Source organism: Clavelina lepadiformis, chromosome 3 (assembly GCF_947623445.1).
Source record: "Clavelina lepadiformis chromosome 3, kaClaLepa1.1, whole genome shotgun sequence".
Lineage (NCBI taxonomy): Eukaryota > Metazoa > Chordata > Ascidiacea > Aplousobranchia > Clavelinidae > Clavelina > Clavelina lepadiformis.
Genome location: NC_135242.1, coordinates 7,933,626 through 7,961,127, shown reverse-complemented (window position 1 = coordinate 7,961,127; position 27,502 = coordinate 7,933,626). Strand labels below are relative to the sequence as shown.

The window sequence follows — 27,502 nt, the reverse complement described above, 5'->3', positions numbered from 1 at the left end:
GATATCTGGTGAGTTGAAACTGGGCAAATTGAAGGTGCAGGTGCAACTGAAGGTGAACAAAACTGGTGAATTTAATTTCTAATTTATCGGACAGCAACTAGTTTGCCCGAACTTTTTTACGGTTGCAGCAGCATCTGCACGCCCTTTGGTTCTATTGTAAAAAATAACTTCAACAACCTGGATTTATTTCCCTGACCCTGGTTTGATTTACTTTCTAGTGCAGAAGCCGCAAGAAAATCCCCACAACGCACATTTCCCATAAGCTGAATTGAATTCGAGTATAACAACTATAACGAGTTCTTTTGTTTCAATGACCTACCTGTGGTTGGCCAATAAAAATATACACCAAGACTTATTTGTGAGAACGTAAAATTGATATCGCTTGGTTCACACAATAACAAATTCAACAGTTTGAGTGGCACAAGCGTAACAGTCGTTTACCAACTACATGGGAGTACTTAAAGATTGTAAGTGGAAATTTATCGACAAAACTCTTCGTAACCATAAGCCCATAAGCGAAATTGCGCCCAGCAGACCCCGCAAAAAGCTCACAATATAAAAACCCGGACACGATAACGTTGGATCAAAATATCGTTTTGTCCGTCAAAGAAAAACAACCAAAAGATTTTCTTTGAAGCTGTTGAGTTATGAAAACAGCCACTATTCTACTGCGGTAAAATCCCCATACGTTTTAACACAACGATAAAATACGCTAGCATTTCTTATATTTTGTTAAAATAATATTTTTTAAAAATGGATGAGCTCTCAGAAACAAATTATAAAGCTTGACATAGGCTACGAGCAGCAGTTTAAGCCTTTTGATATTTGACAATGTTTTAAAAGAATTAACGCTTGATGACAGTAAAGGGCGGCCTGGGGCTGTCACAGTTGTTCTTTGCTTTTCTTACAGTTATCTGGTTAAATGTGTCCGACTTTGAAAAAAATCGAAAGCAGACTATCACTTAGGCCTATATATCTATGTTGAAACAATATGTATGGGTGGTGGTGTTCAAGTATAAAAATTAAAAACTTTTACTCGCCGGCAAGTCGATGAAGCTTACGGTTAGGCCTATTACACACAATACTTATTTCGATTAACCTATAATTTAGCTTTTGAAACTCGTGACAGTTTTCACCTTGTCCTAATTTCTAATCACTTATATTGAGCTGTTTTCAAGCTTGAAAAAGTATGTAAGTCAAAGTAAGTAGAAACAAAGTAAGGCATCAATAGTGCCGGTGCTAGGTGGTTTGATGTTCCCTCCAAGCCTAAACATTGGGGCTCCCAAACCATCTATCATTTAACAAAACATACACAATAAAAATTTTAACACATATATTTATAGGTAACGTCCATTTCACCGGCTAGCCGGTTACTGAATTTGAAAAAGGGGCTACTTCGGTAAACGGCAAGTCGGTCCCGCAATTTGTATTTTTTATTTTTTACTTCCGTAAACGGACGCTGGTGAAATATTTTTCAATATTTACTTTTGAATATTTATATAAAGGTAAAAAAAACCTCGATTTATGTAATACAGTACAAACTACCGAATATCTAAATGGCACGTCAAAAAAGATATAAAAATATTAGAGTATGATTAATGAAAGGTAAATATGTCCCAGGCGAGAAACCTGCTGACCGCAAACTAAATTGTGCAGTGCGCATACCAAATTAGCTTAAGCCTAACGTCATTATAAACATAATGAACATAGCTATACAGAAATAAAAAGGATTAGTTTGCAACCCTGAGTACAAACTGCATGGTTTTCTGCAAAACTAAGATAATTAAAATCAAACGTAACCATAACAGCACATATACAAACAGAAATCGCACAGTTCATCATAAGTTTTTTGCAAGAGATATATAAACTCGCTAAATTACCATGCTCTAGCGCCTCTAGCCAGCATTTCATTTTTAGAAACAAAGCTTATAAGTCTACAAATTATAAAAATAAATACAACGGACATATTGAACATAAGAGCTTGTAACCTAGATGCGTAAAGTACATAATAATCATTATTAAAATACATACGCTACATAAACTCACAAAAAATGCAAACTGGTACCGACATAGCCTTTAATACTTACTTAGGAATGTAATTTTATCTTCAGTTTAATGTCATCGAATAATAAACTCTCTACCTCTATAAAACGGTATGTAGCTTAAAGCCTACATAGGCCGTAAACTATGAAAAGCACGGGTTACCAGCAGGTTGTTAAGCATTATATAAACCTAACAAATATCAACTCAATGCTGTTAGCTTACATCTTGTCTCAGGTGAAGACTCAACATTCAATCAAGAATTCCCATAACACAAGAACGCGATTAGTTGCATGAGGTTAACCACGAGCATGACCAAGCGCTAAAACACGAAACCGAGCATAAGTCAAACCTTATGAATTCAAGTACAGATATAGGCTACGACAAAACAATATTTTATTGACAGCAAGTCAGATCGGAAGCCGAGTGGTTCGTGCCTTGGCCTCGCAATAAATGGTTCGGGTTTGGTACCCAGTGACACCATACCATCGTAATGCTCTTGGGTAAATTGCATTCATGGTTTTGGGCTTGTAATAGTCAAAGTCAGAGACGTAGATCGAAAGGGCAAGTAGAGACATCTGTTCGGAGATGAGAGGCATCAAACGAGGTCAGAATTTTTCATAATATTTACAAAATAACAAACTGTCATTTGACTAAATTTTTTGTGGCCTTGCAAAACCATCCCATTAAAAGTTTTAAGCGTACGCTGGTATAATCAACCACCACGTTGAGAAAAAAGCGCTTCAAGCGTCTAGACTCTAGGGTACAACGTCTTTTCGCCCTACGATAGTTTTGGGTGATGACTAACAAATTTTCTCACCAGGATGATGCTAACTTATGCATTCAATCGTAGACGGTGTTCCCCGAGGCTTTAACTGTACAGCAGAGGCAAACTTTCAAAAATATGGAAATTTGTTAGAATTTATCAATTAAAATTATTGCTAAATCTTCGTTGTGGAACGCTATATTTTGTGTAGTGAGAGTATTACAGGGAACTGTTAGTAGATAGGGAAGGGTTTCCCCGCGTTGTCACCGATGTTTCTAATTTTATGTATCCGTTGATGCATGACCGAACATAGATAAGTCTACGTCATAATGTATGTGAAGCAGCAAAGAAATGGAGAAGATGCCAAGAACAATTTAATTAATAAGATTTAAAGCTTGCTGGAGTCTTAGCGATTGAGAAAGGAAACGCGTTTATTGGCCAACATCAAAAAAATAATAGAATAATATTGTCACTGGCTAGCCTTCACACGCCCATTTTCTGAGGCAGAAATGTAGTTTTACCCTAGGCCAGGGCTTCCCAAACTTTTTTGCTCGCGACCCCTTTCAAACTTCTGAAGTTTTCCGCGACCCTTCACGTTTAAATTGATTAGCAGTGCGAAATACACATTAGTCATTAGTGACATTTATTTAGATGCAAAGACTGAATTCAAGCAACCAGTACTCAAAGCCTACTTACTACTTTACACATATGTAGGCTACTGGAAACAAAAAAGCACACACATTTATTCAGTGTGATTGGTGCGACTGTTTTCTGCTACAAAGCAAGTCCAGCCGTGGCTCAATATATGTTATTGCTGGTCTCAAGGCGGTTTCAATGTTGATTAGGCTGGAACGATATTTTGTTTGGATTGTATTTTGTACTTCATGTAAAATTGGTATACGATCTGCGACCCTTGAAGTTCGTTACGCGACCCCGCAACGGGTCGCGACCCCCAGTTTGGGAAACCCTGCCCTAGGCTATCTATATTCTATGTTTTAAGTATTACGTTCCATAGTGGAAAGCTTGATAACTGCACCCTTGAGGTTTGTGAAGATTTTGCTTGCTGCACCTTATCGTTCACATTTACCTCTCGAAAACAGAGCCCACCAACTCTGCGGTTTGCCTTCCAAAATGCACTGGTTGCACCATTTTGCAATTTTCTTGATTGCTTCGGCCTGGCGCAAATTTTGGCACTACATTTATTGGTGCATTTATCCAACGCATTGAAAGCAAAGTTGGGCTGTTTGCTGTCTCTTGTCAGTATACTGACCCCTATTAGAAAGTTTGCTTTCAGTGCACCTTATAAATGTGCCTGTATAGGTAGTTTAAATATTTGTTTTTTGCCAGAAATCGAATTTAGGCATTTTTATCCAATTTGGCAGTTTTTTTGGGGTACCCCTAATATGGAGTAAAATTCAGAAGATAATCTATAACTTGGTTTCACTCTTCTGATAATTTTCTGTTATGTTTTCAAAGGTTGTTCAGATGTAGAATATATAGTTTTAAGGTAAATGTAGACTTTAATACGTGCCAAACTGTGATATGGTAAACTCGTCTATGAAATTAACGTGTTTGTAAAATTCTTTTTAAGTGTCATGACATAAGAAGGTGTAGGGTTTTTGTAATGTTTCTAAATCTGTACTTTAGCATGGCCTTCATTCAAAGGCCATGAGTATATGCACAAGATGACTGGATACACAGTAATGGAACCAACAGTTTCACCAACAAGCAGTGCAGAAAATATAAATGCACTTAATTATGAGTTGAGTTCCTTTCCAAAACCATCCAGTGTTAGTAGAAAGACTAATGATGACAATAACATTGCGACGTTGGATGTAACCCCTGAAGAAATTACCCTCGATCACATCTCATGGAAACATGCTCCATTGAATGGTTCAGATTTTGCAATCAATGATGATTGTCGTGATGTGGAAAGAAAAAGATCGGAAACGTGGTCATCTGGACATACGGAACAGCCACACGACTTTAAAAACCTAAATACTTTTTATAGCGATTTTACTCTAGATCACACGAACTATATGCAAGACGCTCAGCAATGCAATGGATTTGTAGATAACCCGGAGCTAAGCTCTACACATTTTATGTCTAAATTCGAAAAATTGAGAAGACAATCATTAAATATTGACTCTAAAGACAAAAATAAAAGTGTAAAACAGTCAGATTTGATTCATTCTATGACCGAGAATGTAGCCATAAGTAAGAAGCAAGCTCCTGTCAATAATAACCACATTTCAGTCGTCGAATCCTGTAAACAAACACTGGAACAACAGACTGTAGCAACTGATGTTGAATTGCAGTCAGAGTTTACAGACATAAATTTACAAACTACTGAAGATGAACATAATAGCAATGAATCTATGCCATCTCTTAACAATGCAAAGCATTCAAGCAGACCAAGCATTGGATCAATATTTGGGTGGTTAGTATATGTATGCATATATACTTGTATATATATACTTAGTTTATGGGGTACTTTCAGAGATGTTAAATTACCTGCATTTATGATGCATATGTATGCATTTTTTTAAAAAAAACTAGAATTTTTTGGGCCAATTAGAAATGTATTTAGTCTAATTTTGATTAATGTTCCTTTACTACTAGATTAATAGTTAGTGTTGTTGTTAATTGTCATTCATACGTTTCATTAATGTTATTTTATAAGTTGCCATGTAATAAGGTGGCACAAAACACCCAAAAAATTCCAAAATATTTTTTATATTACAGAGAAAAAATTTACACTGTAAATGTAGTTACAAAATATACATGCACAATTTTTACTAAGGGTGCAATCATAAAGAAAAACACTCTTCATTTTTTTAAGAAACAGTAGCAAAACCAGCAAACTCTAGTTTAATTGTACTAAAATTTAAGAAAATTTGAACATGATGCTGTTTCTTACTGTATAGTGTTTTTTAATTTAACCAGCATGAAATTATTTACTACTTAGTTTTGTTCAAGATTTTACGTGAACTTTATCCTTACTATTTTCTTACTGCACTTGATCAAATAAGCACTAACTCAGTAATCTTAATTGAAAAAATTCATCCTTTAGAATAACTTGATAAACTTTGTAAGAAACCTTTACTATATAATATGTATATAATTGTGCACAAATTCAAAAATTGAAACCCTAAGCTATGACTATGAGACAGTTTAACCTGAAGTTGCTGAAAGTCCAAAAACAAGTTGATCTTACATGAAAGAATACTATGAACTTAACATACTGGTAAATATTTTTGAATAACAATTTGTTGTTAGGTAGTTATCGGCAAAAGTAAATCGCAAAAAGTTTTTGCCCTTTTTTTGACGGTAATCAAGGCTCTTGTTATGTCATAGATTAGTCAAGTTGCTTGACAACATGCGGCTGCTGTTGTTTTCCTTGCGCGGTAGTCAACTGAAGCCAAAAGTCTAGGTCATAGGATTATAGTCTATGATCAATTAAGCGTCATGTGAAGAAATTAGCAACGTGAAGCATTGTAATTGGATAAATTACGATTGTTTTAAACATAAAATATCCGGTAGCCCAATCATTTGCATCCGTGAAGTTACGGTATCCCTCGAACCGCATAGGCTACCCGTCAAACCGATACTGTAGGCCTACTGGTTGCCGTGGTTGGGCTATAAGTTGTCACCTATCAAACTGTTGGAGCAATTTATACTGCTGTAACAGATACATACATGATAAACAGTAGGTATTGCTAAATTTATGAATTTGCAATGTTTGATGCGATTACCTATGACATCACAAGAGCCTTCATCTACGTCATAATTGAAGCCAATTTTGCGGTTTTCTTTTGCTTAAGCTATAACTAAATTGGTGAGCTGGTAGAACGAGCAAAAATGGTAAAAAGGTAAGCATATATAAGTTATATATGTTTACCTAGCTAAGAATTTTTTTTAAAAACTATTTTACCAGAATATTCGATGAGTAGTTTTCTTCCATATAAGATCAACTTGTTTTTGGACTTGACCCTCACTTTAAATGGAAATGTAATGAGCATAATCATGAACTATTAAATACAAAATTTTTTTTTATGTATTTCATAAGGAACCTGTCATTTTAGTATATATTTATAACATATATCAATGTAGAGTTACATACAATTACGATTAAATATTTAAATAGTTTTATTTAAACTTCTTTTAAATAAATCATGTCCCTGATAATAGAGATTTGTTAAAACAACAAATGATTCAACTTTGATTTGCTATTGCAAATTTTATTCTGCAGTTTATAAAAGTTTACTGCATAGTGTTTATTTTTTATTACAGTTGAGCCCACTTATTATGACCACCTTGGGACCAGAACATTTTGGTCATTTCATGCAAATGGTCTCTATAATTGAAACTGCTACAGTACCGTTTAGCCCAGGGATGTCCAACCTTTTATTATAGTGGGCCGCATTGTCACTTGAAATAATTGAATGGGCCGCAAAACCTATTAAATTTCAAGAAAAATGGGTACATAAAGTACATACTTTTGGAGTGAAAATGACTAGCGGGCCGCACAAAAATCTCAGGCGGGCCGCACTGTGGCCCGCGGGCCGCAGGTTGGACATCCCTGGTTTAGCCAAACCAGGATCGATACAGTTGGCACAAAACGACAACAAAATATCAAAGTCCACATTATTTCATTAATTTTAAAGAGCAACATTAAAGGGAACATGGGTAGCTGAATTGAGAATACACTTGGCACAATTGTCACTGCCAAGTTGCATATGTGACACAAAAAAATTGAAAGAAAAAAATGGAAAAATTAGTCAAAATTTTCGAAGACTAGTCATAGTAAGCGAAAAATTTTATATCGCAAAATTCGGTACCGTACCAAAATGGTCATATAAAGCCGGTGGTCATATTAAGCAGATTCTACTGTAATAACATACATTAAACTAAAACAAAAAACTAGATGTTTGGTTTATACTATATAGTAATTAGTATATGTATAATGTATTTCTATATACTGGGTACCACTACCATCACAACCCACCTAATATGGGTCATGTTCCTTTTTGTTCTTTGATTGAAATTGAAAGTAAAGCATGCCAGCATTACTCCAACGAATGAAACATTAAACTCTATGTAATTATTGCTTTTGAACCATATGTTTAGCTTATTCGCTGTTTAATAACATTCTTATTTTATATCTAGGTTGTATGTCTATTAATATCGTATTACAGGCTTCAACATATTCACCTATTTTCAGGATTGCCAACACAAAAGCTCCAAGTGAATCTGGTCAAATTAACTCCATAAGGTCAGTGGGTAATTCACCTACAGTTGATCTGAACATGAGTAATACCTCAATCACAGATTGTGTTGATGTTGTAACTGAACTGGATAGTGTAAATGTGCCACCACTAGCTGCAGGTCATACTAACACTTCGGGGAACCAAGGAATAAAAACTGTTGGCAAATCCCTCAAAGCAACTTTTTCCAGCAAAACTCGATTTTGGAGAAGTCGGTTTGTAGAGCCACTATCAACAACAGCTCTTATATTGGAAAATAGGCCGAGCCATCTACCATCAAAATCTGCTGAAGAATACGAAAGGCATAAACAAGAATATGAAAAAATGGTTGAAAATGCTAGAAAGCATGAGTATCGAGATGTTCAAAAACAAAAAAAGTTAATCAAGTTGCAGCGAAAACATGAAGACACAGTTGCATCTGCAAGCACAGTTTGGGCTGCTGAAATCTTGCCCAACTGGAGCACAATGTTAGTATTTTAAACTGTCTGCCTATATATTTATTTGTGTGATAGTCCAGTAATTACGCCATTTTGAACTGCTGTGAATATTTTATTTTTTTTTTTATTTTACCACCTTAACACATATATATCTTGACTAAAACAAGAAATTACATGTTATCGCTTAGCATAAAAATTTTTTGTGTGTATTTAAACCTTATAAAAGTATTTTTACTTTAAGGTCTCAGACAAATCGTACCAAGCAACTCTGGTGGCAGGGTTTACCCCCCAACGTAAGGGGAAAAGTGTGGCAGTTAGCTATAGGAAATGAGCTCAACTTAACGCAAGGTTTGTATTAACAGTGCAGTGCTCATGAACTTGCAGTTACCAACTAAATTGTGTAATTCATTGTGAGATGCGGGCTAATGAATAAAAATAGTTCTATATCGTTTTCACCACATTACTTTTTGTTGCAAATATTCCACTGTTAAAAATTTGTTGTTGTTTTCGTACATACAGTGACATGATTTGTTATGTCATTTTGCTCAACCTTATCATGGCCATTTTAATTTTTTGTCAATGGCACAGTGGGAACTTAAATATTTACAATCTTATTTCACTAGTTTCTGTGTTCAGATTTGTATGACATAATGATCACAAGAGCACACGAGAAACTGCGTTCTTTGCACGAAACACAGAGTATGGGCGGTGAAGGTAAATATGGAATTATCATTTCAGTTTTCATGACCAATCCAGGAAATGCAAAGACTATTTTGTATGACATTATTTTGGTTGTAAGGCACCTTTTTAAGTATGAAATCCTCACGTATTACTGACAGTTAGTAAATATTAATTCCAGTGCTCCTGCTATGGTAAATGTAAAGCAAAATGCTGCCTTGCTTTGTGCAAGATGAAGGCATGAGAACACTCTTGCCCATGCTGTATTAACATTTTAGTGATTGTTTCTTAACACATCAGAAATATTTCCACCACAGACATATTGTAGATATCAGTCGTTAGTGGAGTGGAAGTTAAATATTTTTAAGTTTGAATAATTACGCCATGAAATGAAATTGAGATCTCAATGCTGTATGAGTCATTCCATGTATAATTAATCAACCAGGCCCTGTAATCACTAGTCATAGATTTTGATAGTTTGGATATATGTTGTAAAGCAGTGATTTTCAACCTTTTTCATACTGCGACCCATTTTAACAACCCAGTGTAACTAACGACCCCCTTCCAAAAATTTTGATTCGGGCATATGCATACATTTGTGTATCCGCAATAGCAAAAAAAAATATAATTAAAAATAACATAAATTATGATACCACTCTGTTGAAAAAAATACTCTTTTATTGAATTCATGCACAAGGCAGCATCAGTGAGATGGCTGGTGTTGCATCTTGGCGACAGTCGTCACGACCACAGTCGTCTTTGCGACCCCCAGAGAAAATGCAAACGACCCCCAGGTTGAAAACCACTGTTGTAAAGCTTCAAACAATTTGAAATTAAAAAAAAATTTATTTGGAAAATCTCAAGCCGTTTTTGAGTTATTGCGATTTGAAATTTCCACCACTTGAGGGATATTAGGTTGGTGAGCACTAGTCACGCTTAGTGATTTTCTTCAATACCTCTAATTCTGAAGGTAAAATGTTATATAAAAATGAAACAAATGTTGTTTTTACCATTCTTGAGGTCAAGGAATTCATTTCAGCAGTTGAAAAGTCTCTAAAACGTCTCCTTCACATAATAAATTAGGGTTTTTGAATGAAGATCACAGGGTAAGTTGATGACGCAATTAGAAAAATAGCAATGATCTCCGAAACAAAGTTTTTTGTACTATGGTTCAAGTATTTTCATATATCCTAAAATTGTGAACTTGTTTTTTGAGCTTAAGGATAAAAATGAGTTTGAACAACTGCACCACGTTTTACAATGTCAAGTTTGTATCAACAGACACTATCATTCAACAATAACAAATGGCGGCACATACAATTGATATTTTTTGAAATTAATTTTACCTATCACTATATTAATATTCTTTTGTTTCATAGATATTATGATTAACATATTACAATTGATAATCTGCTAAGCATTAGACCTGTTTCATATATCAATACAACATTTTTTGCAACCAGTCACATTAAGTCTCCCTGTGACGGAATTGGGGGTACTGTCAAACGTTTGGCAAGGACAGCAAGTCTACAAAGACCTGTATATGATCAAATTACAACTACACAATCACTTTTTAGACACTGTTCGTCTTACATGAGTGGAATTGTATTTGAATTCTTGTATTCAGATGATTTACAAAAACATAGACTTGAGATGGCATCTAGGTTTTTGTTGGGAAATACCATACCAGGAACACGATCATCACGATCAATACCAATGTAATTGAAAGCATAATTAAGCAAAAATTTTAGCAAATTACAATTACACAAAATAAAAATGTTTCAATTGCAATTACAATTACATGAAAAATGTAATTAATTATATTCAGCTCAATTACAACTTACAACTGATCCAACTCTGATTATGACTACCTGAAATCTTTAAATGTTCTATCATGAGTGAGTATAGCTAGCAATTAAATCACCTGGGAGTAACAAGGATACCAGAATTTGCGTATAAAGCATTGCTTGTGGGCAGGTAGTTGAGATTATGTAGTTTATGTCTTGAATCAATTTCTACTTTCGACTTGCATACGAATTCAATTTTCCAGTTTTATGAAGTGTCTTTGTATTTAGCCCCACTGGATCAATTAGGTCCAAGTGTGACAGTATCACAAATGGTGCAATTGTTCAAACTCGTTTTTCTCTTTAAGCTCAAAAAACAAGATCACAATTTATGGATAGATGAAAATACTTGAACCATACTACAAAATAATTCAAAAATTTTGTTTCGGAGATCATTGCTATTTTTGTAATTGCGTCAGCAACTTACCCTGTGATCTTCATTCAAATACCCTTAATTTATTAGGTGAAGGAGACGTTTTAGAGACTTTTCAACTGCTGAAATGAGTTCCTTGACCTCAAAAATGGTAAAAATGACATTTGTTTCATTATTCTACCTTCAGAATGAGAGATATTGAAGAAAACCACTAAGCGTGACCAGTGCTCACCAACCTGTGGTGGTGGAAATTTCAAATCGCATTAACTCGAAAACGGCTTGAGATATTTAAAAAATTCAAATTTTTTCAACTTCAAATTTGTTGAAGCTCTACAACATATATCCAAACCATCAAAACCTATGACTAGTGGTTATAAAATTTTTAAAAATTGGTTGATTATATACATGGTATGACTGGTATTGGTTGTATTGTTTAAGTCTAACAAACCTCCATAGGTGAAGGTCGTAGAGTGAGAAGAAATCCTAATCTTTTCATCAACAACAAATCATAAAGTTTAAAAATTGCCAATGTATATTCCTTGTGCAGCATAAAGCTTGGGCTTGTTAGTTTTTGTATTTTGAAAACAAAAGTGTTTTTGTGAAGTTAGTTTTTAATAACCACATTAGGCTTTGTTTTATTTTGTGGCTTTTAGCATGTTGCTTTCTTCAGATACAGAATCACTTGCTGCTGACCGTGAAAGTACAGTTGAACTAATACGCCTTGACATATCTCGAACCTTTCCAAATTTATGTATATTCCAAAAAGTATGTTCTGTACTGTCATTATTTTTCATTTAGCTTGCAAAATATAGTTATGATGTATATATATTTCAAAGAGAAGTTTCTTTATTCTTTGCAGTAAACATTTTTCATAGTTTTGTAAGAAATTCTTTGTTTGTTCATGGTTTACAAATAGATATGATAGCCTAAATCTATTCGCAACAAAATCTATTAGAAAAAGTAAACTAGACAGCTTTCAACCTTATGTTTGCAGTTAATTGTACGTATGGTATGACATGCAATTTTTCATGTGTGATATTCATAAGTTCAATACAATTTATTGACTTTAAAAAGTTAATGATATCCAATTTTAGTTATAGATTGTGAGAAATAAAGCTAGTCTTCAATTGTTGTTTTTTTGTAGGGTGGACCCTATCATGATGTATTGCATGACATTTTAGGTGCCTATGTTTGCTACAGACCTGACGTCGGATACGTAAGTTTATTGTTACAAATTATACTTTTTTGAAAATAACAATACCTTGCATGACAGGGATGACACTATCCCAAAAGCCATGAATAGCACAGAATTCTCAAATTTTTGCGTTACTTTTGGTTGGGAGTATAAATGTAGTTAGGATATTGTCCTTCCAGATATTGTCATCGGGAAAGTAAGTAGGTCCCATTTTTATTATTTGCAAAAATAATCCCTTTGTTTATGTTCAGTTTTAATATCATGCAGCATGCGTACCCAACCGAATTTGTTATGTAACTCTTTCCGAAAGGTTATTTATAATATTCCTGACCAAAACACCTATTAGTCATACGATTGCTTATAGTCGCATCTGACTTATTAGTTCCTGATATGTAGTATGAGTGGTCCATTTGTTTTTACGTGAACCTTTTTGATTCTCAGCTAGTAGCTGATTGTTCCGGTTAAATATATTAAATGTGTGAATGACGTGTATTCATGTGTGCTCAATAATAATACGCAAAAGTAGTATAATGTGCCAATGCAGTTAAATACACCTTTTGTCAATCAGTTAACTGGGTTAGAATTATTGGATTTTTGAAACAGATATTAATAATAAGGCTAGTTGGAAATTTCCTTCAACTGTGCTGGTACCTGTAAAATGTGCACACTGTAACACTACACCAAGCGACTATATATACAGTATTGTACTTGTCACATGTTGATATTTTACCCCTAGTCATTGTTTACTCAGGTTCAAGGCATGTCATTTATAGCTGCTATGTTGCTACTGAACATGGAACCAGCTGACGCATTTGTAACGTTTGCCAACCTCATGAATAAGCCATGTCAAGTTGCATTTTTTCGACTTAATGAAGAAATGGTCAGTAACTAATAACTATTTGCAAATACTGTGGCAAAGTTATTTGTTCTGCAGTGAATCAAAACGGAGTTGCATATTAGTATTAGTTTGTCATATTAATTATGTTTTAATTTAGATGAAATCTTACTTTGCAACTTTTGAAGTATTTTTTGAGGAAAATCTTCCAAAACTCTTCGCACATTTTAAACTTCACAATCTCACTCCAGACATGTATCTGATTGACTGGTAAGCTTTAGATTTAAAGAAGTAACTAAGCTTAGTTCAACTCGATATACCTTTACTAAGAAGTGGTATAGAATTTTGGATTTCTCACAATTGTGAAGTGGTTGTTGCTATAATTTTTAGTGTTGTTAGTATTACAACACTGAATCAATGTGGTTGCAGTCTGGGCTCAAACTATTGTTAGGCAGATGTTTTTGCAGAAATGGCAATAACAACATGCATTGACTTAAAATGAGGACATTAACACATTCATTTGTCATTAATGTTATTTTCATATACAATTCAAGCCAGTTGTACATATTACGCTGTTAATTGCAATTGCCAAAGTGATTATTGACCCTGAAGAGACCAGTTACTGTTTGTCTCTCTCCATCTGATCACATGATGGCTTTCTGCCATATGTTACTTCCTACAGCATTTACTACTAAATATCATATAATCAATATCCTCCTATTTTCCCGTATTGATGCAAATTTGCAGTCTTCGCTACGCTACAATTTCCTGCAATGTGGTGTCAACTGGGATATTTAGCAACCACATGATGTGCCTATGTGTATGTTACCTCTGATAAGAAATGTGTTAATGAAGAATTTAGAATATCATAATAACATACTACATTGAAGTCATTTTATATGGAATCATTGTATTATTGTGATAGCTGGAGCAACTTTCCTATTTTATTGACTATATAAAAATTTTATTTATTTCGTAGGATCTTCACGATGTTCAGTAAATCACTCAGCCTTGACACAGCATCTAGAGTGTGGGATGTCTTCTGCAGGGATGGGGAAGAATTACTTTTTAAAACAGCCATAGGTAAGTACCGTAGTTGAATTAAGCTTGATTTAAGCTTTTGCATACCTTTAGCAATGTTGCTTCAGTTCTGTCTGACTATACAAAAGCTATAACATTGCTGCTTGCATGGAGATTTTTCAAAATATTTGAAATCACCTCAGTATTGTACGAACTGCTTGAAACATGCACGCAGAAGTAGAAAAGTGTTAAAAAAAGCTCTACTGTACTTTAAGATTAGGGACACAGAAAATTTACCTACGTTTCCATTTTTAACCTTTTATACATGTTTTTATCAAACCGGTTATAACCTGATTTGACCTGCTCCACAGCAATATTAAAAGTTCATGAGGAAGCGCTTTTAAAAATGGAATTCATTCACGCCGCCCAGTTTTTAACCCGGTTGCCTGCTGCCGAATTCTCGCAACAGCAACTTTTTGATCATATGACTGACGTTACCATGGTTTCACGTGGCAACCGTCGCTGGAAGGACGTACTGTCCTTAATGAGAGACTCCACTTGACGTCACATTCGGGGATGACCCTTTTTTAAATGCAATTGATAGCGAGTTTAACGACACTGTGCATCTTTTATATCGGTGATAAAAATATGTATTGTGTTAGAATGCGGAGTTGTTCATGGTTATCATTTGTTGCGTATGTTTGTCCGTCGCTGAATCCTCTGAATGATTTCTTAACTGCAACTGGGCATATGTGACATAGCGTGAACGACGCGTGCATTATTGTCTTCTTGGCAATTTATCAATTTAAACAAGACGTTTGTTTATTGCTAACTTTATTTTCAAAATTACCACTGAGCCTGTTTACGAGTGCCAATGACTTGTTTTGCCAAGAATATATGTCCGGTCGCCTTCAAACTAAAAAAATACTTCATGAAGATCCCTTATATCATCAAATAAAAAACGTCAACACATTTTTTTAATTGATTGTATTCCAATTGTATAACCGTTACGTGGTGATTTGCTTCCCAGTGCAATGTTTTTATTGTATACAATATAGATACTATATGTCTTTGTTTTTAACTGTCCGCTAGGTAGCCGCAGTGAGCTAAGAAATCTATTTGTGCGCTGTGGTGTAATACAGTTCATATTTATTGAATAGCAAATTTGAGTACAAATTATTTTTTGTTCCTTCATGGCTTGGTAGAATGCTTGCGTCATTCCTATTTTTGTGCGCTGTTGTCTCAGATTACGCTTGTATTCGATTTAATTTATTTTAGTGTTCACATATGTTACAAAATATTTATTCTTGTTCTTCATCGAGTAATCATGCTATAATTTGTTCAAACGTAGAAGAACCGAATGTTTTAGTGTACCTGAAGCACGCTTACTGAATCCATGTAACCCTTCACGTGTAAAAACTATACATATCCCGTCTGCCGTTTTTTGAGATAAGCAACAAAGATACGTTAATTACCCCGTTATTATTACCATTCTTGGCACCAGCTCAAAGCAAATCACTTTACGGCAATCTTGAAAACCTGCACGATATCCACAGCATATCTCTCCTTTAGTTAGAGGTAAACGTGTGTTTGAACAAAAACTAATTTTCCCTGTGCAACTATAACATCGTGGCAAACGCGAATGTATGACGCAGCGTTGGTTGAAAAATAAAAAGTCTCATATCGCGATCTTGTCTGTTTCTGAATAGCGCAAAGCAACTTTTGTAGCAGAAGGAACATGTCCTTTTCGATTGCAAATCTTGTTCAGAATTGTACGAGACAACAGTCGCTAGCATTTGGTGAGAATGCAAGAGTACGGAAGGGATAAAGACAATATGGCATTTATCTATGGCAGGTTGCCGCAAATAGCTCGTCTTTGGGCTTTGATCCTGAATTGCGGTTTTTCACCCAATTTCATCTCAGTTTGCTATTGTAGGGAGAATAGCAACAACAGTCAGCACTCAACGTTGCTTACTAAGATATATCTGTTGAAAAACAAGCTTAACTTCTAATGCTCTGACGTAATTTCAAGTACAAGCAAAAGCCATGACGGTGACGGTTTCGCCAGTTGTTCACTGACTGTGGACTTGTCACGATTGTTGGGTGCAAGTACTGAATGACAGGTTTTACGTGTGGATAGACTTCAAAATTCCATACAAGGTTATGTTTCCGCTTGCGTAAGGTATTACGCTGTCAAACGGGAGCGAACTTTAACCTTAGCTGTATTGTTTATGCGTTGAAGTTGTTTTCGGCTAAATCCGCTTTAAAAATACGAAGATGCTTTGTGTTCACGTGCCAACACGTAAAGTCACGCCAACTTTTTCCTGATACATGCAGCTGCAGTGGATTTTGTGGTCATTTGTGTTAATTAAGAATTACAGTAAATAACTGGATGAAAACAAACGCGTGCGGTAAGCTTTTCATCGTTCATTCTGGGCATGACAAAAAAGTTCAATTAGCTTATGATAGCTTTTTGCGATGTATTATGTTCATGAGGTGTATTTCAAGTTGATTGTAAGTATATTTATAATAACGTTTTTTTCGTGATGTTATATGGTTATTTTCATCACGTTATCTTCCTAAATTTCACATGCCTTGTACATGCAAAGCAGTTTATTCCAATATCCTACTTTGAGTTTCTTTCCATTGTGTAACGTTGTAAATTATTTTTTGTATCAGATTTATTTCATTTCACTCACTTGGCTAGAGTATTGAGATTAACTCCTGTAATTTTTTATCAGCAGCACATTGGCTGCAAATAAAATGAAATTAATATTTTTAATTTTTTAGTTGTCATGAATGATTGCCATTTTGATAGTTAAGCCAACTAATTTAGAACAAAATCGATGGATATCGATTTTAGTAACGCATGTGCATAAGAGTGAATCCTGTCGGGATACTTTAAAAGTTTCTTGACTTCTGAAACATTGTTGGCTCATTACTAAAGCAGTGAAGTGCTTGAGATTGTTAACTTAAGCTCCGTAACATTTTATTCTGATACGGCTTCAGCTTTTGGTTTAGTTTTAGCTGTGCATGATTTGTGACCTGCATTATCTAACGTTGTGGACTTGTAGCTAACATTAGCTAAAATTGCTCAAAACCTTTCGCAAATATTTAGCACTATATTAAAAGTTTTTCAAATTTACAAATGTTAAAATTTACAAGGATGATCATGCACGTTATTAAGCGGTACTACTTGCGTATATAAATGTTTAACTACGCGTGAGTTTAATTCCTATGAAGGGAATCGTTTATAGGGTTTTCTATTTTCTTCCAAAAATCGTGCTTCATCCTCAAACTACTTTGCAACTTGTGATTCATACTAGAATTACAGCAGAAGAAGCAATTGAAAACAGTTATCGGATTAGTGAATATTTTCTGGAAATTTGATCTTTTATACAATATAGTAACGGAATAAGAATATCGCGAAAAGAAAGCATAAAAATAGCCGTTTGATCTGTTATTTTTTCTACTTCGCTTTTCTTTATGTGATGTTGCAACAACCATGTTAAAAAACTATTTTATAACTAGAAATGACTTTAGCAACTAAAAATGCAATTGAATCTCAAGTTTATCTCTTCATGCTAACACGTTACCTTAGTACCAGCGTTACTGTATGTTTGATCTACAAATTAAATTATCCTACGTAAACGTAACTATACGTAGTTTTACGCAGTTGGTGGAGCATTTACCATAAATTCTAACGCTTTTTTATAAAAAATCTGTGGTTTATTTGCGCCACCTCAGAGTACCATTTTACAGACTAATATAACTTTTAAAAAAGTCGTAATCATCATTATTTCCTCACTTGACGTTATTTAGAAACAAACAAAAACGCATGAACAGGTTGTAAAAATACTGGCAAGTCGAAAGATCGCCATGTTTACTTGTACAACGCGACCGAGTACATTGTGACGTCACATTTATAAGACACACAGCTTCATCTCGAATCGCTCAGACCGCTTCTCGCAGGATAGCCGATGGGTTGGTTGGTTGAAGTCAGGATAGCATTTCATTTGTTCTATGAATGCGAAAGTAAGTAAGGAACATAGTTTTCATTGGCAGCAATGCTTTAGTCACTAATGGATAGTGTAAATAGGTCTTGTTTAAATCCGTGGGCTTGACATGTTACTAAGCAAGTACAATAAAAAAATATGTAATTGTCCCGGGTATTTCTTTGCTACACCCCATTTTTTTGTTTTCTACTATTTCCTCATAGTTCCGTCAATACAAACTTAGGAACATCTTGCTTAAAGCATAGCTCCAATTCATTTTAAGATAGAAAATACGCTTTGGTGTCATTGCTTTTTGACTGCCTTTATTTTACGAGGCTGGGTAAACACTCGATTTTATTGGTAGCTTTAAGAAGATTTGTTGAATGTTAAGAGGGCGTTTCTTTTCAGATTATTGTGTGCTGTGGTAATATAACTGAAGCAAACTATGGATTTAAGTTCAACTGCTTTTCCAATAAATCGGTTTGACAATGCTACTACTGGTTATTTTGCTGATGCCCTGGAGTTTGAAGAAGATAGGAGCAGATGCCTTGGGAATAATTCCACGGAATCTGCAGGTGTAACTTATAGCACATCGAGCGTAATCGTGCTGAGCATTTTGACCGGTTTATTCTGTCTTCTGGGGCTGGTCGGAAACGTAATGGTGGTTGTAGCCATTCTCAAAGACAACGTCATCAACAAACATATCCAAAACACGTACCTTATGTCTTTAGCTGTATCTGACGCCCTTCTGGTGGTACTTGTCGTTCCCTTTACATTAACTAATGAACTTTTGGACTATTGGCCTTTCGGTGACGTCTACTGTCGAATTTATCTTTCCTTGGATATCCTGCTATGCACTGCTTCAATCTGTAATATCTGCTTCATCGGCCTGGACCGATACATATCAGTCAAGTACCCGACCACGTACAGAAAGTTTAGGACACCGACGAGGATTCGTTTGGCTATTTTGTTCGTAAGTAATTTTATTTTCTTGGCCTTTGGGTCAGTCGTAGTTAAATATGGTAATTAATCTCAAAAAATTATTATTAGGTTATTGCATTGGTTTTACGTTCTTTTCGTAATCGCAATTGTGTGAAGGAAGTAGGAAGGTTAATTCCAATTTGGAAAAATATATAAGAGCAATTCCTTGGTATCATGAAATAGCGCAACATGACAGCATGCATGCAAACATCATTTATATTGATGAAGTTGAACAAAAAATTTCGATAAAATTTCCGATAATTTCAAGTTAAAAAACGGGAGAAAAACACTACACCGTACTCAGCCCAACGTCCGTTAAACAATGTCCCTCATTAATAATTAAACGTGGAAAGATCAAAAAAATTCGCAAATGGTGCGTCTCTGCACACAGTGCAACTCCCGAAATTACGGCATTCACAAGACCTTCGGATAACATGCGTTTTACAAAAACATTACTTTTATAGCCTGCGGACTTTGCACCGGGAATGTGCATTAGTTTACCAAACGACTTATTTAAAGAAATTGTTATGGCTGTCAACTTGGTTGCGAAAAACGAAGATTAATGAGTTGATGATGATACGTTACATGATCGTATTCATATAATTAGCGCATAGCATAAGTGGTTGACGTTAGGGAACGTTGCACTTACACGTGTCATATCTTCATAAAGCAAAAACAATGAATCGCTAAAATTGCTAGTTAGAAATTTTATGATGATAGACAAGGGCAAAAATATATCTTTGGGAAAATCTTGGTTGTCCGTGCTAACATGTCATAGAAACCAATAAAGCGGGGCTTAATGCCAGTGAACTTATCTTTAAATGCGATTTGTATGCTTTGACATCAACAAAGACATTACAAGCGACGTTATCGGCTATTGGAGGGAAACTTGTTGTGCTTTGACGTTATTTTTGTCGTTCGTGATGAAAATATGTCTTAATGCGAAAGACGATCTACAACATTTCCCATAGAAATCGGAAAATGAACAAGATTTTGACACGTCCTTCAAACATATTTATTCGCACATTCTTTAAGTCAAAAACTGAATTTTACACATAGATGAAAAATCGTCTGTCGTATACTCGAACTGTAGATTTAAATTTCCCTGCATAACAAGTTTATCAAAAGAGGTGTTTCTGAAGTGTATATTGCTTTTTCGCACTATGCAAGGAAGCTTTATTAAAAAATCAATACCTAATACAATTAACATAAAACCATTTCTTTTTTCTTTTATATCTAAATTACTTTAGTTTTAGCAAAGGTTGACGCATGGCGACATGAGAAGGCCTTTATACGCAATTTCGTATTGATCTTTTCACAAAATTATATGCCTAAATGAACAAAATTACCTTTTTGCATACGTCGGTAAATGCAAATGCTGTAATTGTTGCAGTTTTTTGATCAGACTGTGGAAATTTCTTAAGAACAGCAAATTTGGTATGTAATTGTAACACGCCTTATCTGACCACTATGGTCGTCGTGTTATCTACGTGACCTTTTAAACAGTTCAAATTAGTGAAGTAACTGACATTTGATCTTCTTCTTCAAAGTACATTGATAATGTTCTTTTTCCTTGTGTTAATGCATTTTTGTTCAAGCTGTTGCACCGTTTAATTCGATTACGCGAAAGCTGTCTTGACAGGATTTGGTTAAACGCATCGTCTGATGAAATACCTCTTAAGTATTGCAGCACTTGTAACTGTTCGTAAACAATTTTCGATGTCTATATTTGGTAAAATTTATCGTGTTAAAAATTTCACTTAGAATTTTTGACCAAGTGAAATTATAAGCAATACTGTGCGAAAATATTTTAAACAGTTGATAAATTTTTGATTTCTCTTTTCGTAGATTTAATGGCGTGAATATCTGTGAACCTGTGTACAAAATTATGGCCATGTTAGAGCCATAGCAGACACAAGACAAGGCGGGATCTTCGATGTTTACCTGTTATAAGCGAAATCTCTTGTAAACTATACAAAATGTACATCACGTAAAAATTGTTGGCTCACTAGGCTTCTGTGTATAGATCACTCAAAACAGACGTGATTGCTAGATTCAGGCAGGTTTTGCAAACATGAAATTTGTCATCTACTGTGCGTCCAGCTCAGTGCATTGTGCTCAAGACATTTGGCCCATGGGAAATGTCGCTCTTGGGAGGTTTTCCACTTTTTAAGCCGCCACACACTTTGTAATACCTTGTTTTGGTAATGGTGTGCACCACCTGTCAATCAAGTGCATGCCAAACGTTGGCACTATAAGGCATCATAATCAGATAATCTACTTCGGCTTTGTTACATCTTTCTTGCTTTGCTTTTAATGACACGGTAGTTTAGCAGAGTTAACTTTGTTCAAATATGATTAATGTCTTCTGAATCCACAAACTTTCCCACTGCCAAATCACCTTGTAGTACTTCATTTTCTCTCAAATAAACAAACGAAAACTAAAAGACAATGCAAGCGAAGCATTGCGATCGTAGACAAAAGAATACTTTGGTAGTCAACTGAAACAAGATCCCAATTCTCCTAACGTCTTCATTAATCAAATTTAAAAGCCACAAGGGTAAGAACTACAATATACCAGATATATTCAATATTGTATGCATGTGACGTAAATAATAATGCAATTTAAATGACCACTGAAGGCTGATTTTACTTACGTCCGTTCATTGCACATTCATTACGCTAAAAGTTTTTTGACTTCCGTTTCCTTTACCTTTCAGTGCTTTGAACAACAACTGGGATAAGTTATTGATAATTATAATTTGATTGAATTTGAACAAAATGGCACATTGTCACAAGCTTTCAAATTGAAGAGTATAATAAGCCTACTTTTTCGGAAACGGCTAAGAATAGGACCGGACCGGAGTTTTTGGACATCTCAACGTACGAATTGTTAGAGTTAGAAGATACACAGTACTTTAGGTGAAGACGGGCATGGTAACAACATTTTTCTCAACGTACTTAAACACCTATGTAAAACGCCAGTAGTTTAATTAAATGAATAAGCCAAAAAATGCCAGGAAAAAACACAAAAAAACCACCCTCAAAGTTTTCATGCTGCGCGACAGGAATCTCCTTGCGGCAGGCACAAACACTTTGTGAAGTGAAATTAAGATGCTGGATATCACTTTTGAACAGCGTCACTCTTATTTAGTGATTTATCTTATCAAAACACCGTCTCAAATAGCAAGGGCTGTATTCACAATTGATTTTTGCGATAATGAATGGGTCTGTTATCAACTACGTATCCTATATTGTTATATGCCCAAGGGACCGGAAAATCTAACCATTGCCTACGATAACCGGATAACAAACCAATTGGAGCCGAGGTTAAAACGTACTAAAAAGAATAGAAAACCATCCGGGTTAAAATTCCATCCGTTTACAATTTACATGATCAGCCATTACCATACTTATCCGTTTTTATGCGAATTTTTTGTACCATCTATATTCTATATAAACAAAACACCTCCAATAAAGCATACTCTTTACCTATGAAGATTATTCAGACATTGAGGAAAAGCACGTTTCCCGCCTAATCGACTTTTTAAAATAGAATTTCCGCTTTAAAAGATAGATTGAGTCACGATTTTTGATTTGAGCTGGATTTTCTGTAACTATTTTTTGTTTCAACGGCGTTTTCTCCCTTTGTTTGGTCACGTGCTACAACAAAGAACTTTACAAAGCGACATCAAAATTGTACCAAGATAGTTTTTACTCGTCAACATCATAATAGTTACGAGACCCAAATCGATGACTGACTTTTGTGTTTCACAATGGCGTCAACGTCAATTCAATTATTCTCCTCTGAAATATATTCTGCTCGAATTCTTTTTTCTTTCTAATCGATTCAAGACCCTATTGCTATTATGTTGCTTATACAGTATATGCCCTAATATGAAATTTAAAATGGCTGCTGCCATATGTCTCCATTTGTGAAGATGACACCTGTCTATTGTTCATATTTCACAAGAACTCGGAATTTGATTAATTTCAAATGCACGTGACAGTCGTGACATATTTGCGCCGGCAATGAATAGAATGCGTTTGATTATTCCCACAACACTACTCGCGAGGGTACAGAGCTGTATATGCGCTATCTTATCTTCCAACAATGTATACAAAACGCGTATACACAACAAAATACTTTTGTACCGTTAGTCTTTTAAAGCTCCGCTGAAATTGAGTACGGATTGCCGTGTACAACTGGAATCGCTTATGGCTTTAGTTAACCTGGCATATAAAGCCTATCCGATAAATCAATATAATGTGCTCTGAATGCTACAACAGAAGCACGAAATGCACAAGGTGCTGGCTATGGCCTTTTTACCTTGGGTTTATTTAATTAAAGCAAACAGAAATACATTATCTAGATTTCAATTTCAAAATCGATGTGTTTTTTCAGTTAAAACTAAATAAATTTCTTTGTAGGTCTGGATTTACGCAGCCGCAGTGTCACTGCTTCCATTTTCTGGAAATACAGAGATAATTCACGGAGAAACACACCAGGAGTGCTTTATTAATGATTCCTCCTGGTAAGCTATGCAACCTATACGCGTTAAACTATTTTTGTATGCCTTGTATCGTTTAAACATTAAGGTCAAAATATTTATTAACCTTATGCATGTTGGCATTTAGTATGTTTTCGATATCAACTTTCGTTATAAAACGTTTACTTGATTTAAACTATAAGATACCATCTATCTATATCCATATAGATATCTATGTAGGTATCTATAGGATATAAACTATAAGTTGTTATTAGTTTAAATTCCCATTGTTCTTTTCAGGTTTATCATACTATCCTGCTCTTTGTCGTTCTTTATTCCGAGCTGCATCATTTTTCCGGTTTACATCAAGATCTATATGATAGGGAGGAAGCTAGAAGCTGCAAGACGATCTCGGCGAGCCCAGAGGTAATCAAAAGGAATTTAATAAAAAACATATCACCTTATGGCCTATATGGTTGACTTACAGTAAACCAGTAAACAGCTTGATCCCCCTTGTTAATTTGGACTACAATTTTAGTATAATTTTGTAAATGTAACGAATAACCTTTGAAATTAACGTTTACCACTATTTTTGAGTTTTGACTACTTGGTCAGAGCTGCGTGTGTCACATAGGTATTTATGAGAACCGTATAAAATATTGTTTCATTTTCAAGAATTGCATCGAAATAAAACTTTAACTATAAAACCGATATATGATTTATGGCTTATACATACATAGGAATATAGAAGTTAGATGTTTATGGCGTTAAATGGAACAAATGTGCAGTAAAATGATTGCATCGCCAAACTGATAAAATCTAACTGATGTGTTTTTACTGGAAAAGCCTATCAGATAAAATCTTTAATTATAGACACTTCATTAATATAATTCTTGATATTATCTCTCAGGCAACATGTTAATATGACGGAAGTGAAATTACGATATCTATCCAACAATCACCACGACAACATCGTCACTGACGAAGGAAAGTGGAAGTGGCGAGCTGGGAGTAACAATCATCAAGGTTACCTTCATATGTTTTATCGTGAATAAAACCAAGAACTGTAAGAATTACAGGCTGAGCGCTTTTGTTTGAGGAAGTAATGTTCGTTTTAAGAAATTTATCAACTGGTTATACAGTAAAAAATATTGCCATTTGCAGACGAACGTGCTGCTGTACATTGTGGGAAGTATGTTACCAGAAGAAACACCAATAGATTAGACAGTGACAATGGCAGCGAGGACTCTAATGGAAGTCCTGAAATGCTGCGGTCTGAAAAAGTAACACTTTCAAAATCCTGTGATATAAAACTGCTCGGATCGGAAGCAAAAGATTTCAAGTGTGAATTCATCACGAGTAATCAGCCAAGATGGGGTAAGGGAGAATTTCTGTCACCACCTACCGACGAACATTCACCAAGACTTGAGCGCAAGGATTTATCGATGGTATATATTGGCAAACTTACTTTACTTGTTTTTAGGTTATTCTACTTCGTTGTAAATTATTTTGCTCTGATTGTTTATTTACAAATACATGTTTTTGATTTTTGCAGTCATGTGACGATGTGAATTTGATATCAGCAACAGCATTAAATGAACCGGATTGCGAGTTACACGAAAATAGTCTATTTCTGGAACGTCCTGCGATTCCGAAAATTCCCGTAACCCGAAAAGGAACGTTCTCATCAGAAGATTTACGCAGCACCCTTGTATCTCGATTAGCTTCGAGCACCAATGCGCTAAACATACCTGACAATGATCGGGTAATTGATCGACAGGGCAAAATGTGGTTCCTAGCTTGCTGTGAGAAAATTTGTCCGGTACAACAGAAGAATTATGCCTCAAATCCAAGGATTGTGGTTAAGAGGCCAACGCTTTCTAGGACGGATATTTCCGACATGGCAGAAAATGCAAGAAGTCGTTTACAAAGTCTTACTTCAGTTATATCTAGCAGAAGAACGTACGTTGATGATAACTCCTTACACTGGTTTTGGCGTTATAATTTAAATATCCATTACACTACTGCTGTAAGCGTGCCGCTTTTGCGTCAATTATATAACTACTCTGAACATTTCCCAGGTTTCTATCAAGTTGCTGTTTCCATACCTGCCTGGCTAACTTCCAATTAGGATCGCATAATCCCCTTTTCATTTAATTATGATTTTGATCGCATGCGTCACGTCACAATTTTTGATGTCGTCCGCTTAGATGTACTTTCAAGCGGAAGTTTTTACCTCCTTGCAGTGTAGTAAATGGTTCCTAACTAAGCTTATAAACTTGAAAAGCAAAGGCTGTAATAATTGACTACCATGTGTTGACATATAGGTCAGTTTCTCGTCGATGCAGTACAATGTCAACACAGAGCACATGCATGGGCGCATCCCGTCGGGAAAGAAGATTCGTCTTTATTATTTGCGTGGTGACCGGTTGCTTCATGTTCTGCTGGATGCCCTTCTTTTCTGTAAGCGTATTTTCACTACAGCCAGTAATTCACTTGATGTTTCAATAAAACTTATCCAGTATTTATATCTTCCAAACCAGCTACTGAAGGTATGGCGTTTGTTTTGCAGACCTACCTCATTTACGCCGTCTGCCGGACATGCTGTATTGACACGATTCTCTTCAAAGTGTTTTTCTGGCTCGGTTATCTTAATAGCGGAATCAATCCAATCTTGTATACTGTATTTAACAAAGACTTTCGCCGGGCCTTTAAACGACTCTTTTGCAAGTCGCCTAAGTGGTGAAGTCTGTCGAATAGTAAACTCAAGTTGCAAAAAGGAAGTTTTTTGTGTTAAAAACAGGGTGGTAAACTCGTAATCAAGTCATCAAAATCGAGTCGCAAATCAAGTAAAGTTCTTTTGAAGTAGTGACTCAAGTCAAGTCGTGTCATTTGGAAAATAAGAATCGAGTCCATTCAAGTCATATTATATCTGAAGTCAAGCGATACAAAAGCTCTTGCTGCCCCTTCCGCGCTCATAGACAAAAAGCGTCATTTTATATTGCACTGTAATGTGTTTGGACGGAAGCAAAACAATCGTTTTACCTAAATGCGGAATCCTAATTTACAACAGTAACATAAATAACTGACTTGAGCCAAGTAATTTCTTAGGAAGAAACTCGAATCCAAAAAAGCCTTTGCAAAATGTGACTTGAGTCAAGTCACTGACTCTGATTGAAAATGTGAAACTGAATGAAAACGAAAAATGAAGTGTCTGCTGCAATGATCTGCCTAAAGTTTTTGCAGTCCTATTTCCGTTAAAACCTGTTTATATATAGACGTATCAAAATTTTTATTGTGTGTTTGTTTACCTTTAATATGTCGGGTAAATAAAAAAAACATTTTGCAATATTCAAACGCCAGTAAGTATAAGTTAGTTGGAAATAGGGCCAGGGCAATGATATATAAAAGTTATCGCGTGGGAGATTTGATCAAGCGGATCTCTGCCGTATATTGCACTGATGCAAAAAAGAATTTTTTGTAAGTCAAATTCTTTAAAAAGACTAGGCTATTTTGCTTGATGCAATTATATTCTTGTCACTTGAATTAGGGTAGAATTTAGGGTAACTTAATACGTCATA

At 35.2% G+C, this 27,502-nt stretch overlaps 2 protein-coding genes across 3 annotated transcripts; both read left to right on the top strand.

Annotated features, from left to right (window-relative positions):
* The first annotated feature begins 4,399 nt into the window (after positions 1 to 4,399).
* Positions 4,400 to 16,144, top strand: LOC143448718 (TBC1 domain family member 12-like). The gene is made up of 10 exons (XM_076948564.1): positions 4,400 to 5,246; positions 8,031 to 8,540; positions 8,752 to 8,858; positions 9,147 to 9,224; positions 12,076 to 12,170; positions 12,550 to 12,621; positions 13,352 to 13,480; positions 13,596 to 13,705; positions 14,415 to 14,518; positions 14,827 to 16,144. Exons 1-10 carry the CDS (start codon positions 4,483 to 4,485, stop codon positions 15,015 to 15,017), a joined length of 2,160 nt encoding a protein of 719 aa, XP_076804679.1. The 5' UTR covers positions 4,400 to 4,482; the 3' UTR covers positions 15,018 to 16,144.
* A 2,061-nt stretch (positions 16,145 to 18,205) lies between these two features.
* LOC143448720 (alpha-2Da adrenergic receptor-like) lies at positions 18,206 to 26,874 on the top strand. 2 transcript variants are annotated; one of them, XM_076948567.1, is made up of 9 exons: positions 18,206 to 18,490; positions 18,859 to 19,423; positions 23,863 to 23,966; positions 24,222 to 24,347; positions 24,832 to 24,947; positions 25,086 to 25,369; positions 25,477 to 25,883; positions 26,249 to 26,384; positions 26,494 to 26,874. In XM_076948567.1, the coding sequence occupies exons 2-9, from the start codon at positions 18,896 to 18,898 to the stop codon at positions 26,665 to 26,667; spliced, it is 1,875 nt and encodes a 624-aa protein (XP_076804682.1). In that variant the 5' UTR covers positions 18,206 to 18,490; positions 18,859 to 18,895; the 3' UTR covers positions 26,668 to 26,874. The 2 variants fall into 2 exon arrangements, with proteins under 2 accessions (XP_076804682.1, XP_076804681.1); XM_076948566.1 differs by having other exon boundaries at positions 18,206 to 18,494.
* Positions 26,875 to 27,502: the final 628 nt, after the last annotated feature.

Excerpts from the sequence above, each read along its gene's own strand:
- LOC143448718 (XM_076948564.1), top strand. The coding sequence starts at position 4,483 with ATGCACAAGATGACTGGATACACAGTAATGGAACCAACAGTTTCACCA. Across the intron at positions 8,541-8,751 it reads TTGCCCAACTGGAGCACAAT|GTCTCAGACAAATCGTACCA; the intron begins GTTAGTATTTTA and ends TTTTACTTTAAG. Across the intron at positions 14,519-14,826 it reads ACTTTTTAAAACAGCCATAG|CAATATTAAAAGTTCATGAG; the intron begins GTAAGTACCGTA and ends CCTGCTCCACAG.
- LOC143448720 (XM_076948567.1), top strand. The coding sequence starts at position 18,896 with ATGGATTTAAGTTCAACTGCTTTTCCAATAAATCGGTTTGACAATGCT. Across the intron at positions 24,348-24,831 it reads CGATCTCGGCGAGCCCAGAG|GCAACATGTTAATATGACGG; the intron begins GTAATCAAAAGG and ends ATTATCTCTCAG. Across the intron at positions 24,948-25,085 it reads TGGGAGTAACAATCATCAAG|ACGAACGTGCTGCTGTACAT; the intron begins GTTACCTTCATA and ends TGCCATTTGCAG.